At 40.7% G+C, this 14286-nt stretch overlaps 1 protein-coding gene across 4 annotated transcripts in view; it reads right to left on the bottom strand.

Annotated features, from left to right (window-relative positions):
• The window catches only part of Clul1 (clusterin like 1), a 34099-nt gene extending 20205 nt beyond the window's left edge, over positions 1–13894 (bottom strand). For 3 of the 4 annotated variants that reach the window (XM_063231885.1, XM_063231884.1, XM_063231886.1), the window contains exons 1-5: positions 13796–13894; positions 12869–12987; positions 11272–11420; positions 4915–5082; positions 1772–2201 (exon numbers count right to left, since the gene is read on the bottom strand). In XM_063231885.1, coding sequence (XP_063087955.1) covers positions 1772–2201; positions 4915–5082; positions 11272–11420; positions 12869–12974 — 853 coding nt within the window. In that variant the 5' untranslated portion in view covers positions 12975–12987; positions 13796–13894. The remainder of the gene's footprint in view (positions 1–1771; positions 2202–4914; positions 5083–11271; positions 11421–12868; positions 12988–13795) is intronic. The other variant, XM_063231887.1, reaches the window with a different exon arrangement.
• Positions 13895–14286: the final 392 nt, after the last annotated feature.

The raw sequence follows: 14286 nt of genomic DNA, 5'->3' as shown, positions 1-14286 counted from the left end.
CTTCTAGAGGGGAACCAGTTGTGCAACACCCTGGAAGTTTTAAGAATTTAATTCACATGGTGCCAGCTACAGCTGACAGAAGTGGAAAGAGTATGCTAGAGGAGCTTATTTTATTTTCAACTCCAAGGGAGTCGAACAAAAAAATGAAAATAAAAGATAGAAGAGAAGGATATCACAACAATTATACTTAATTTTTAAAAAAACCTGCATTGCTTCTCAGCCTTTTGGCTAAGATCAAGTGTAAAAAAAACTGCAGCTTCCAGGATACAGCCACAACTAAAGTTCCCAAGCCATAAAATGACCCGATTAAGAAAGTAAGGTATAGGGGCTGGGGATTTAGCTCAGTGGCATAAGTGCCTACTTTGCAAACACACAGTCATGAGTTCGATCCCCAGAACCAAAAAAAAGTAAGATGTAGGAGCCAGCAAATTGTGTATGTGCAGAGGCTGTGAGCAGGGTCCTGGCAAAAGCAGGTATAGGCGGCCAGAAGGCCAAGCCAAAGAGGGAGTCCAAAAGATTAGGTGAAGGAAGGATGCCTTAGTGACCAAGGCCAGGACATCTGGAGGCTCAACAAACAAAGCCCTCATTAGATTGGTGGGACTTCACTGGACTATATCCATAGCTGTTTTTTTTTTTTTTTTTGCCTCATGCTTGCAGGTAAGCGCTTGTGCTGCTGAGCTAAACCTTTGGCCTGATCGGTGGGATATTCTGCCTAGGAACAAGATATTCATATTCTCCACTCTACTCCACCACCCCCCCCCCACTTTTTTTGGGTACCGGGGATCGAACTCATGACCATGTGCCTACAAAGCAGGTGCTTATGCTGCTGAGCTAAATCCCCAGCCCTTCTCCCCCTTTTTTGAGACAGGTCTCACTATGTAGTTCAGGCTGTCCTTGAACTCACCATGTAGCCCAGGCTGGCCTCAGACTTGTGGTGATCCTCCTGCCTCTGCCTCCCAAATGCTGGGATTATAGGCATTCACCACCAGGTCTGGCCAACTGATTTGTGAAATGCTGTATCTATCATACTCCACAGAACCTCTTCTCCAGGTGTCGTGCTACATGCCTGTAATTTCAGCATTCAGGAGGAGGCTTTAGGCAGGGGGATCACCACAAGTTTGTGGCCAGCCTGGGTTACACAGTGAGCTCACTGCTAGCCTAAACTGCGTAGTGAAGTCTTGTCTCACATAATAAAAAAGATGCTCTCTGGCTAGAAACATAGAGCATCTTTGTTTTTCCAACATGAAACATTATGGGGTAGGATTGTTATTGGCAGCAAGGCAATTCTTAACCAGCCCTCCTTCTGTAGTGTGGGGTTTTGTGCATCGCATTTTCTGTGCTTAGGACTCAAGGGATTCTAACAGTGACCCAGAAGAGGCTGCGGAGGGTGCCCGACCCAGTCATACACAGAGCCAGGAGGTCAGAACCCTCAGCCGGCTTTAGAGAAGCCCTGTGGTATTTGAGCAGAATGGAACCGAGCATCTGTTTCCCTCAAACTGCACAAAAGGGAGGAACCACGTTTTTCATGTTCTCCCCTATTTGCTTGGTTTGCTTTCAGCTTTGAAAATCTGCTGTACAAAGAGAGAACAGCAGTGGAGTTCTCAGCAGTGATGGGAGAGGGGTGATATTTGGCACCTTGAAGCGGCTCTGGAACTGTTATTATCTGTAAATTGTTACTTCAAGGAACCACTATACAGGGATTCAGAAATTTCTACTTCCTAAGCTAAACAAAACATAGACAGCTCAGAAAAAGTAAACTTTGAATACTAGCCTTTGTCTTGTTTTGGAGGGTCCTCTGTGGCACGCAGGGTTGTGATGAGTTTTTCACTGACACTTTGATAAACTGAGAAACTCAAGTTGCAGAGCAGCTGGAAGACATTGGGAATGGCCCAGCTTGGCTCAGCATCTGCTCTGTAGGCTGGCTCCTTGGACAAAGATGGAAAAAAGAAAGGCTCTGTAACGTCAGTCCCCGATGTGAAATATGACTGAAAAGCCTGGTCAAATTCTCGCCGCAGCTGTTTGAAGACGTAAAGGCTTCTGTTGAAGAGAGATGTCACATCTGCGCTCAGCTGGCTGAACACATGCTCTATGTGTGACACCTGCGCATCTTCCTCAGTGACCCCTTTGCTGACAGGGCCACTTCTGTCATTTTCCTGGAGAGGAAACAGAAACTGATAGATCTTCCTGAAAAACTGTTCCACCTGTAGGGTGAGGTGAAGGGAAAAAATGGAATAAAATTTTATTTTTTGGACCTGTTTTTTTGTTTTTTTTTTTGAGGCAGGATCTTGCCAGGTACTTCAGACCAGCCCTGAACTCATTATTAGCTCAAGCTGACTTCAAACTTGTGGTGATCTCCTGCCTCAGCCTCCCAAGTGCTGCGATTACAAGCATGTGTTCCATGCCTGGCTCTGGACCATTTCTTACTGAAAATTTTAAAGTCATCATCACAAATCAAGAATAGTTTCGATCAAGACAGGAAAAAGTGAATACCTTTTTTTTGTTTTGTTTTGTTTTGAGACAGGGTGCCTTACTTCCAAGTTCTGCATCATTTTTTTTTTTTTTTGTCTTTTTCCTTTTTATCGGTACCGGGGATCAAACTCACGACTGCCTGCTTGCAAGGCAGGTGCTTATGCCGCTGAGCTAAATCCCCAGCCCCCATGAACTTACTTTGTACCCCAGGCTGGCTTTGTAGTAATCTTCCTGCCTCAGTTTCCCAAGTGCTGGGCATACAGACATGCACACCACACCCAGCTCTATTTTGAGACATTGTACAGTATGAACACTCTTGTACCTGGCTTGGCTTTGATTGTGGAGATAGAATCTTAAATTTCTGCTGGTTCATGTTTGCAGCTGAGGATCTAAGAAGGTCAAATTTTCAATACAGCTCTCAAGCTACAGTCTTTTGTACCAGTGGTTGTTAGCATTCCTTGCCTATAGGGCACCATGGGAACTGCCTGAAAACTGAAAAGGATTAGTTTGTTTTTTTTTAAAATCTCTTTAGTGGACTGCCACTATTGTCTTTTCATGGTTGTGAACTTACAGCACACATGCCACAGTGGGCTGTTTGTGTCACTGAAAATGCTACCAGGGTCACCATTACTATTATATGCTTCTTTTTGTCATCTCATAGATCAGTCTGTGGAAGGAATACACCCACACATCTATGCTGAATTATAGATACCAGATACAATTCAATAGGTTACTTAGGGATGGACACATATTAACAGTGATCAAAGCGCTTCTTGTTATATATAGTTAAAGGAATGAAGCTTTAATTGTAGAATTTTAAGGATCATGCAAGTGGAAAGATTTTTCAGCAGTCATGCTATACTCTTTTCTACCCATGTGACGCCAAAGTCTTGGAGGACCATAGTTCTTATAGTATAATGATATTGACATAGTCATTATTACTATTATTATTATTATTATTATTATTTGTCTTTCTGAGACAGGGTCTCACTGTGCAGTTCAGGCTGGTCTTGTGCTCACTGTGCAGACCAGGCTGGTCTCGAACTCTCAGGGATCCTCCTGCCTCAGGCTTCTGAGTGCTGGAATTACGGTGTGCACTACCATGCCCGGTGTAATAGTTATTATTAAAATTAAAAATTCTCTAGGAATTTTTAAAGACTTGTGACTTTCTCAGAAAATAATCTGGAAAAGTTATCTGTCTCTCTGTCTGCCAGCTTTTGTTTACTTGACTCCATCTATAAAAACAGAGCTCTAATGCTGGGTGAAGTGGTACATGTCTATAGTCTGAGTACTGAAGCTGAGACAGAGGATCATTTGAGAGTAGGAGTTTGGGACCAGCGTGGATAATTTAGTAAGATCCTGTCTTTAGAAAAGAAAAAAGATACAACTTTAAAGCCCCAAGATATTTTCAGAACCAGGTATGGTAGCATATGCCTATTATTCCAACATGCAGGAGGCTGAGGCAGGAGTGATCATGACATTTGAATGCTATAGTAGGTCCTATCTTCACACACAAAGTTTTTTTCTGCAAACAACAGATGCAATTAACAGTGGAGGCAAATTAACTCAGTGCATTCTGTATCCTAGGGGTGTATTCTGTATCCTTTGTAATTGAGTAGGGCAGTGCCAAGCCAGGCACCTTCTCTAACACATGCAGACATATGGACAGTGAAATTACACTGTGCTTCGTATCCAGCTCGCTCCTTGAAGGAGGAGGAAAATCCAGGCCAATGTGAGATTTTTATGGGGCAGAGCTCATCCTATTCAGGTCACCACCCTTTGCGAATCCCTCTGCCCCACAGACAGCCAGAGGGGATAAAAACAGGTCAGTCCTGTAGGATGTACACGGAGGGGGGAGGTAGAGGTGTGTCTGACATCTGTGTCTGTGCCGCAGTTAAGAGTGCAGGTGTGGAGAGACTGGGAAAGCTTTGTGAAGCAGAGACCCTTTTCAGATAGGCGCCTTGAGGGAGAACAACTGTGAAGCAGGTTGGAATCAGAGACTTTAATACTGTGATTGAGAATGCAGGGCAGCAAGCATTTATTAGATGCCTACAGTGCTCAAATGAAGACAAGCATGATCACACGATCCCTGCCCTCAAAGAGCTTACAATCTGGTGGAACAATGTTCATGAGTAACAAATGCAAGGCTGAAGGACATTGAGTCTTTCTGAGAAAGATACAGATGGTATGGTTCAAAAGAGGGTAAAAACTAGATGTCCTGATGTGTAAATTATACAGGTACAGAAGCATTTGTGTTTGATTTTAAATTGCAAAATGTCATGTTCTGATGTGTAAATTATACAGGTACAGAGGCATTTGTGGTTGATTTTAAATTGCAAAATGTCAATGTCACATCAGACTTCTCTATTCTATTAATATAAGTTAATGAAAAGGTAAAGCTGATGGAGATGCTTTATGAACTTTTGAGCATCCTTTTCTTCTTACCATATTTTTCACAGAGGACCATGCAGGTTGGCAGGTGGTATCAAACCTCATGCAGTTACTTTCCAGGCAAGCCCTGCATTCATCCCAGGAATCTGCCAGAGAAACCTGGCATAAGCTTTCTTCCTCCTCCAGGTGTTCATGAACTTCATTCATAAGTTTCAGGGCCTCCTAATTAAAAAGTAGAAAAGAAGTACTATTTCCATTCTGTGATTCTGTTTGGATCTTGGTTGATTTCAGGCTTTCAAAAATGTGCATATTCTAAACTACTTGCAACTTTCTCCTCCAGGCCTCCAGTGACTGACAGATCTGCTCTAGCACTTTCTGTTTCAATTAAGAAAAGGCCACTGACAGAATCATTAAAGCCTGAGTAAATCTTATTCATCTGTTCATTTGTTTGACAAGTATTTATCGCTTTGTGATGGGTATTAGACTAGATGTGGGAGAGTCAGTCCCAAAGATCCACTGTGATCCACCTTTTAACTTGTCTTTTATATGACTAGGCTATCGAGGATGGGGATGGTGGGCTTTAGGGCTTATGACAATGGTGTTTTATTGCTTTCAGTTTTGCTCCTTTAACTGTTGTGCGCTTTTAAGTATTGCAGGAAAGCGCGATGCTTATATTTCACCATTTAGTTGTATTCTAAGAGCAGAGGTACTGTCTGTCCACAGAGCAGTGTCCTTCTGTCCCTATCCTGAGCACTCCCCCTTGTGGTACTGGCTGGACATGGCCAGGTGGAGCCCAGCATCCTTGTCATCTGGACGTTAGAGCCTCAGCCCTGCCCTTCAAGATCTCCACAGGCTGGCACATAGCACAATGAACCCCTCTTTTGCCCCCGAGACTCTTTGTAATGTGGGCTCCTAAGGCTGCTCTGTATGCCTGGCCTGGAGTTCAGGGCAGTGAGGGGAGAGGAGTGAGGAGCAGAACGTGATGGCCCTGTCCCTAAGACAGCCTCAGGCACACTGTGTCTGCTTTGCAGGAAAAATGTAAGCAGGAGAAGTCTCTGTATTTGAAACCAAGATTTTTGCGCTTTTTCTTTCTCAATGGAAAAGAAAAAGAAATTACCCTTTTCTGGCCCATTAAGCCCACCTACTACCACAGCTCCATAGCTCCACCCTCTTCTAGGTTTTCTCTGCCCCAGGGTGGATTTTTCAGCTGCCCTCCTTGCAGACCTCTGGTGAGATTTTTGACTCATGTAGGAAGATAGGAAGGCCTTAGCCCACCAAATGCGCATGTGTGCATGTCTTGGGCTTTGCAGAACAATGTTGGAATCCTACATTTTCTTAAGAACAGTTGTTTCGGGCCAACGATGTAGCTCAGTGGTGCAACTGCTGCCTGGCAAATGTGAAGTCCTGAGTTTGATTCCCATTACTCCTTCCCCCCAAAAAGAAAGCTCGTTTCACTCAGGTAGGCAGCCATACCTCCTGGGTTTTCTCTCAGTCAGTTGCAATTTTAAATATTCTACTCATGTTCGCTTCAATCCATATCCTAGTATTCCCATTTGTGAGCTACGCTTACCATGTGTCCATGGGTGAATGACCTAAGCCTCAGTCTCCTCCTTAGCAAATCTGATGACTTTTGCTTTACATGAAATAAGGAAGTGAGTCATTGAGCACCACACTGTCATTGAGAAGCCTCAGACTTAATTCCTCTTAGTAGAAACATAATGAAGGTTACTGATCAGGTCACGCCTCCCAGTTATCAAGGGTAAAGTCAATTTTTGTTTTAAGAAAGTCTTGGCCTACAATGGAATATTACTCAGAAAAAAAAAAAAGTCTTAGCCAGCCCAACATGGTGATGTACTACTATAATCCCAGCACTGGGATTACATCCCTTTCCCCTCCTCCTCTCCTCTTTATGTTTTAATCCTTCTTCTCATTTGAAAAAAAGATCTCTCTGTGCTTCCTGTCTTCTATTTTGCTATTTATATTTTAGGTTTCTCATATAAGAGAAACCACATGATATTTAAGCTTGTGTGTCTGATCTATTTCACTTAACATTGTGGTCTTGAGTTACATCTATTTTCCTACACATTTATCCTTCGAATTTGACTTTCTTTATGACAGTAATATTCCATTTGTATACAAAGAAAATGTGATATTTATGCCAATTAACTTTTTGAGTACCCCAACTTGAGTATAATACAATGAACTGTATATCAGAAGTAAATTTTGAAGGGTAAATAAAAATTCTGTCAGTTTCTGAAATTGTTTAGGGCCAGTATTGAAATGAGTATCTGCTTGCTGCTTTGACCTCTAACTGGAATGCTCTTTCCATTAGACTACACCCTGAGCTGGTCAGGAGGCTCGGGAGAGTGAGAGAAACAGAAAGTGCCTGGGTCCCACTTGTGCACATCTGCTGGTTTTCTCCTGGCTCATTCATTCCAAAGCAGGAGTAACATGCAATTAATGGCTCCAACCTCAGTTTTCTGGAAAATGAAAGTATGGTTGACCCAGATACTGGAGCATTCCATGTGATAATGGGTTTTGTAAAGGGCCTATCAGTGACATTTGGTGTCACTATTCCAGACTTGCAAGCCCACCAGGGACGATGCCAGCTTGAGAGGCTCCCACATTGTCCTGATAAGGGACTACATTAGATTTTCTACAATCTTCCAGCTGTTACCAAAAGGGAGGAGGGTTTGCAGCTGTTGGCCAGGCAATCTTCCTTCCTTGCCAAGAACCTGGGAGGTGGGCCTGGCTACAGTGTTACAGACAGCTAAGTACAGGGCTTAGGATCCTTGAAGGAGTCAGTGCACACAGGGTTACAGCTGTGGCTGTATTCCTGCACATTCCTTGAAGGCCAGGCCTCAAGATAAAAATGGAATGACTAAACCTACCTGCCAATCCCACCCCCTGGGATAAACAATAAGGATCAATATTCCAAACAGGCATCAGTCATCCCAAAGAGGCATCAGTCATCGGGTGGGGGAGTAGGACCCCTGACTCATCTCTTCCAAAAAAGGTCCTTGTTCTTTCCATGTATACTTAGTATGTGTCTTGCTTCCCCACTGGGTCAGCATTACCTAAGTAGCTAAACTTGCAGTCTTATTGGTTGATTGTAGTTTTGTCCCACCGTGTACCTACCTCATGCTTTTGCTCTCTAAAACTTCCCTTGAGAAGCTGGCTCATGGGTGGCCTACTTCGGAGTCCCTTCCTGCCTCTCAGGCAGGAGGTATTGCTCCCTCGCTAAGTATTTCCTACTCTTAACCTCTGTTGTTCCTCACAATTCATTCTTGGGTTTTGGGGAACATGGACACAGTGTATGGAACATCTAACAGGGTGGGAGTTACAATATTTCCCTACAGCATCTGGAGGTCTTATAGCAATAGGCTGGTACAGCTTTTGGGTCAGTTTATTAAACGTGGGGTCAGTCACTCAGTGGATTCTCAGGGACCAAATGCTTAAGAGTAAAAAGATACAAGGGCAATCTGGAATTCTCTGTCTTCAACTTTATAGGTGATAGATACAGGTATGGGTAGGAAATACTAAAATTCCACTGGTATTCTTTAATTGAAATTTGATGGGAACTGGGTGTGGTGGCACACTCCTGTAATCCCAGCACTTGGGAGACTGGGTTCAAGGCCTGCCCAAGGCCAGCGTGGGCTAGATAATGAGTTTGAGTCTAACCTGAACTACATAGCAAGATCCTGTCTCAAAAGAAAAAATTGACAGGGGCATCTGATCCCTAGGATGGCTGAAGATTTAAAAAATAAATTGACAGGGACTGGGGAAATAGGACATTGTTTAATAGACATAATTTTCAGCTTTTCTGAAATGGAAAGAATTCTAGGGTTTGATTGTATAACAATCTAAATGTATTTAACACTACCAAACAGTATGCTTAAAAATAATTAAGATAGGAGTTAGGGTTTAGCTCATTGGTAAAACATGTGCTTAGCATGTGTAAGATGCTGGATTTGAGCCTCAGCACCAATGAAGAATTAAACAAGATTCAGATGATAAATTTTATTAGTATTTTACCACAATTTAACATTTCTTTAAAAATGAAAAGTAATTTACTCCTAACGTTAAAAAATTTTAAGTATTTTCCAAATTATTTTTGTTTTAGTTCTGTTTTGATGAAGGGTATTGCTGGAGAGTAATAGTTTAGAAAAATGATCATTTTGAGTGTTGTAGTGTTAAGTCTTTAAACTTTGAGGGATACAATATGTACAGTTTGAGTTTTATACAGTAGTTTGTGAACAATTTTTAGTATCTTCCAGGCCATTTGATTATAATGTGTGTGTGTGTGTTTCTCCCCAAGAGAAGGTCTCACTATGTATGAACTTGAACTCACTTATGTATCCCAGACTGGCCTTGAACTCACAGCAGTCCTCCTGCCTCAGCCTCCCCAAGTGCTGGGATTACAGGCATGCATCACCATGTCTGGCTGATAATGTATATTCTTTGTTGGTAAAAGATACAACAGTAGATGAACTACTACTGTTCAGTGAAGCTATCTGAAATTTTTAAAATGTTGAGGTTTGGGGATGTAGACAGCTTGCATAGCATGCCTGATGCCTTGAGTTTGATCTCTAGCACTATAAAGTCAGTCAAATGAGGTGGTAGCCAGGTGGACTGCTTAGTATGCATTGGTGTTGTCTTGATGTGATCATGTCAGAATCCATGTGGCCACTGTATGTGAGGACCATGGACACCAGGGGACCTTCTGTGTTCCAGAAGCTTTGGCCAGCCCCTCCCCCATCATTTGCAGTTGATCGTAATGAGTTGAGTCAGGCGGCCGATGAACTTTATTCTCTAGTTGTAACTAACCCTTGTGAAATAGATTTAAAAGATTCTTGGGGTAAAAAACTCCAGGATATTAAAAGCATTTCAGTATAAGCCAATGGTGGCAAACCTGTGGCATATGTGTTATTTGTTTTGTTTGAAGATAGGGTTTCACTATATAGTTTAGGCTGGCCTTGAACTCTCATTTTGTAGCCCAAAATGGCCTTAAAATTGCAAAAATCCTCCTGCCTCAGACTCCCAAGTGCTGGGATTATAGGTGTGCACCATCATGTCAGGCAAAGAAGTGAGCTTGAGGGGCTTTTTTTTTTTTTTTTTGTATCAGGAACTGAACTCAGGACCTTACACTTATGCCACTGAGCCATATCCCCAGCACTGTACTTCTTTTAAAATAAAAGATGAGAATGTAGGGCCAGGGATTTAGCTCAGAGGCCTAAGTGCCTGCCTGGCAAGCGAGGGTGTGAGTTTGATTCCCTGTACAAAAAAAAAAAAAAAAAAAGATGTTAATGTAGAGTTGTTTTTCGTAAACTAAAAACCTCAGTATTCAGGTTTATTGTAGTACTAGCACTTAGTGATAAATAAGTGTGTTTGAGGTTGCAGTTTGGGCACTTGGTCTCTAAAACATTTACTATCACTCATATAAGCTCAAGTTGACAAAAAGCATAAGACGGGGCACTGACATTTCTTCATGATAAGCTCTTTATTGATCATGTGACAAAATGAAACCATGATGATCTAATTGAATCTGGCAAGTTGGTTAAAAGTGTCACAATATCTAGCCAGATGTGGTGGTGCATGCTTTCAATCCTAGCACTTTTAGAGGCTGAGATAGGACAATTTCATGGTGGAGCTCAGCCTGGTCAACTTAGGGACTTAGTGAGATTCTGTCTCAGAATAAAAAAAATATTAAAAGAGTGCGAAGCTGTAACTCAGTACAAAGGTCCTGATTTCAATTCCTGATACTTAAAAATCAAAATATCTGGAGTATTTGAAATATGAAGCTAGTGCTGAACCTCATCCTAAGTGTCTATTTTACATTCAGAGACTGATGGCAGCAATTCATGTATCTAATTTAAAAGTAAATTAATATGCACATATTTAGGAATGAATGCTAACAAATTTTTAGTAATAAGGATGAGAAATCAAAACACTTTGGGCACCACTAATCTAACCCAAAACTCCATGAAGTTTGCCTCATGATGAATTAAGAATGAAGCATTTGGGGGCTGGGGATTTAGCTCAGCGGCATAAGCGCCTGCCTTGCAAGCAGGCAGTCATGAGTTCGATCCCTGGTACCGATAAAAATGAAAAAAGACAAAAAAAAAAAAAAAAAAAAAAAAAAAAAAAGAATGAAGCATTTTTGAGAAGTAGCACTTCTCACATAGGGATAAATCCCCCAAATTCCTGTGTCAGAAACCTGCAGAGTCCCATTCTACAAGGAATATGTTCTTCAAAAAAAGTTGAAGTTTCCTTCAGATGTTTCCTCCACCAAAGGCTGTTCTCCAGAAAATTTGTAACTAGGGAAAATATGTACTTATCAGTTGCACTAATAACAGCAATATTTAGAGTCCACATGTGTTTATGAATAGGTGTCATTTTCAATTACAGTACCTGCTTTTCTTCTTTGCACTTCTTCAAGGTTTTCATTAGTTTGCTGTGTTCTTCCTCTCTCCTTTCCATCATGATTTTCATCTGTTTAATGCCAATCAAAGCTATCTTCACCTCTCCATCTACGTCTATCTCCCCAGCCTCAGAAAAACCTAAAAACATATTGCAATTTTTGGAGATCTGATCAGATTACCAAACAATGAGATCACCATTCTTTCTTGTGCCTGAAATAGAGGCTTAATTGTTCTTTATAGCCTCTACTCTGAAAGCAGATCATAGTGAATTAGCTGTCAGCTGCCACATGGACTCAGCTGTCACATGATGATACCTTCTGTTCTTCAGTTGTGAGCTCCTGGACAACTCAGAGCTCATTCACCCTCATTTTCTCTCTCCCTCTCTCTTCTTTGTGAGTTATTATTTTCATTTTGTTTTGCTTTTTGATATAAGGTCTTGCTATGTAGTTCAGGCTGGTATTAAACTTACTATGTAGCCCAGGCTGGCCTGGAACTATAGGTGATTCTCCCTGCCTCAGCCTCCACCCTCACCCCCTAGTGCTGGGATTATAGTCCTGGGCCACCCCACCCAGAACACCCTCATTCTTGTCATTTTCCTCATTCCCTGTTCTCATTTAATCTTTTTGTTCCCTTTGATCCTGTGTGTTTATTTCTGAATTTTCTTCACCAACTCACCTATATAAAATGTCCAGGTCGGAGCTTTGAACACAACAAACATTTTCACTTACTTAGCTTCAGTTCCTTTCCAAGAATCATTGAGCCAAGAAAATATCTCATAAAATACAAGATTCCTTAATAACCTAGTGGTTTAGATTTTTGAGATAGGGTTTCATTAGGTAGTTCAGGCTGGTTTTGAACTCACTGTATAGGCTATGTGGGCCTTGAACTCCTGGTGATCCTTCTGCCTCAGTCTCCTGAGTACTGGGATTACAAGCGTGTGCTCCCACATCTGGCTTCTCTTTCATACTTTTAGTAAGACTTTGGTGGATATAAAGTTCATTGTCATTCTCTTTTCCCAATAGCCAGAGTGGCCTCTTGAGAACTTATTCCTGCCTCTGAGTTTAATTATATTCCACATCAGCTCTATGTTAGTAATTTATTTTTGTAAGTGTTAAAGACCCAAAACCTGTATCACTAAACAAAGGTTACAAATTAATGACCACAGAACAATCACATTCAGTATAATTATAACCCACCTACTCATTAGTTGTAGAACAATCACAGATTGTTCAGATGGTTTAAATTCTTTAAATGCTAGAGAAGTTATTTCACTGTTCATTAAAAGCTGTGCTGAGATGACATCAAACATCTGGATAATACCAAAAAATGCAGTAAAAAGTTTGGCAGGTTTCATATACATGATAGCAAACATCTGTATGTGTGATCGCTCCATTGCAGAGACTTGACAAGAATTTTCTATTTTTATCCAGCTGTTTGGTGTCATGACATGACTTGGTCTCAGTTCTTAGAGAACTTTTCACCATGAAACAGTGAACACAGTTCTCTCTCAAGCGAAGGTCACTGTAAATGCCACTGCGACATACAAACATGCAGACAAGACACAGCACAGACAAGGCCTAACATACTGTTCGCGTTTTCACTGATGGCAGTTTTGTCCTTCCAAGTAGGTGCACAATGACAGTCTTTCAACCATAGCAGACACACGGGAAACATCAAAAGTGGCAGCTTCATGTTCTCACTGTTACTGCAGAGGAAAAGTAAATCCACATCAAATGCTTTCCACTGAAGCTTGTTTCTGTCGGCATTAGTTGAAAACACATGGGGCTCCAAAGTATTTGTCTGTCAAATTCTCTTTATGACTTTAGACATCTTATGCTAATATGCTCGGAAGCTTAAAATGCATACTAATTTTTTTTACAAATCTGAATCCCTATTGAATTTACAATCTTCACAGCGATTATTTAAATAGGGTCCTCATCTGAGGTACTTGAAAACCAAGTAGAGGTCATAGCCCCATAGACTCCAAACTTCATTTGAATTTCTTGTCAACCATAAACATCACTGAAGACACAATTAATGAGATCATGTCAGTTTTTTCCCTCTAAAATTCCAAGTGCTCAAACAAGTTCATTTTTTATGAGAGCAAAACAAACATTCATGTATTTTTTATCATAAAGCCAGTTGTGCTATATGAATAATTAACAGCTAAATTTTTCTTCATTTTAAATGTAATTTGATATACCTTATAAATATTCCTAATACAAATACTAAAAGTTAGAACAACTGTATGTTTAACAAAGTTAAATCTGTTAAAGTAAGCCGTATTATTTTAACTCCCCTTTCCAAAAGAGAATATTTATTTGCTTTGTGTATATTTAAAAAATAACAAAAACTTCTAGTATGAAATGAACATTTGAAATGTCTTTCAAATACAATTATAAAATAAGATCTATACTAATTATTACATAATTACCACATTTTACATATCACTTGACCTTCTTTTCTATGAATACCCTGTTCACCAAGTGAAACTGTTGAAATCATATATTTACCCTGATTTTGCAGTGTCTCCCCAGAGAAGTTGCCACCAGCTTCTAGAACAATCTCTACTTTTCTCTGACTTAATTTTTATCTGTGTAAGAGACTTGGCACTGTTCTGTTAATTTGATGACACAGTTCTTAATCCTATTAAATCAATAGTTTGAGATTAAGAATGCAGCTTAAAATTCAGTAAAGTTTTAAAGGAATCACTAGAGGGCAGGCTGGGCACACTGTTACGAGCAAAGACCTTGGGCTACTTTATTTAGTCCTTGGGTTCAGATCTCACAAAGTTAAAAAAAAAAAAAAAGGATTTGTTGTTTGTTGTTGTTATTGTTTACTTTGAAATTCATGACATGTATTCCTAAAAAACCCCTCTTAGATTGAAAATAGAAGCAATAATGTGAAAGCAAAGAACTCCTAAGTGAAAATTTTTAAAATTTTTTGGTTTTTTTGAGGTTGGCCTCGATCCTCCTGTCTCAGCCTCCTGAGTATTGGAATTACA

This window comes from Cavia porcellus, unplaced genomic scaffold (assembly GCF_034190915.1).
Source record: "Cavia porcellus strain 051 isolate PalLab524CR breed Dunkin Hartley unplaced genomic scaffold, mCavPor4.1 scaffold_20, whole genome shotgun sequence".
Taxonomy (NCBI): Eukaryota; Metazoa; Chordata; class Mammalia; order Rodentia; family Caviidae; genus Cavia; species Cavia porcellus.
Note: the sequence above shows the minus strand (reverse complement) of the source record. Positions and strands in the feature narration are given on the sequence as shown.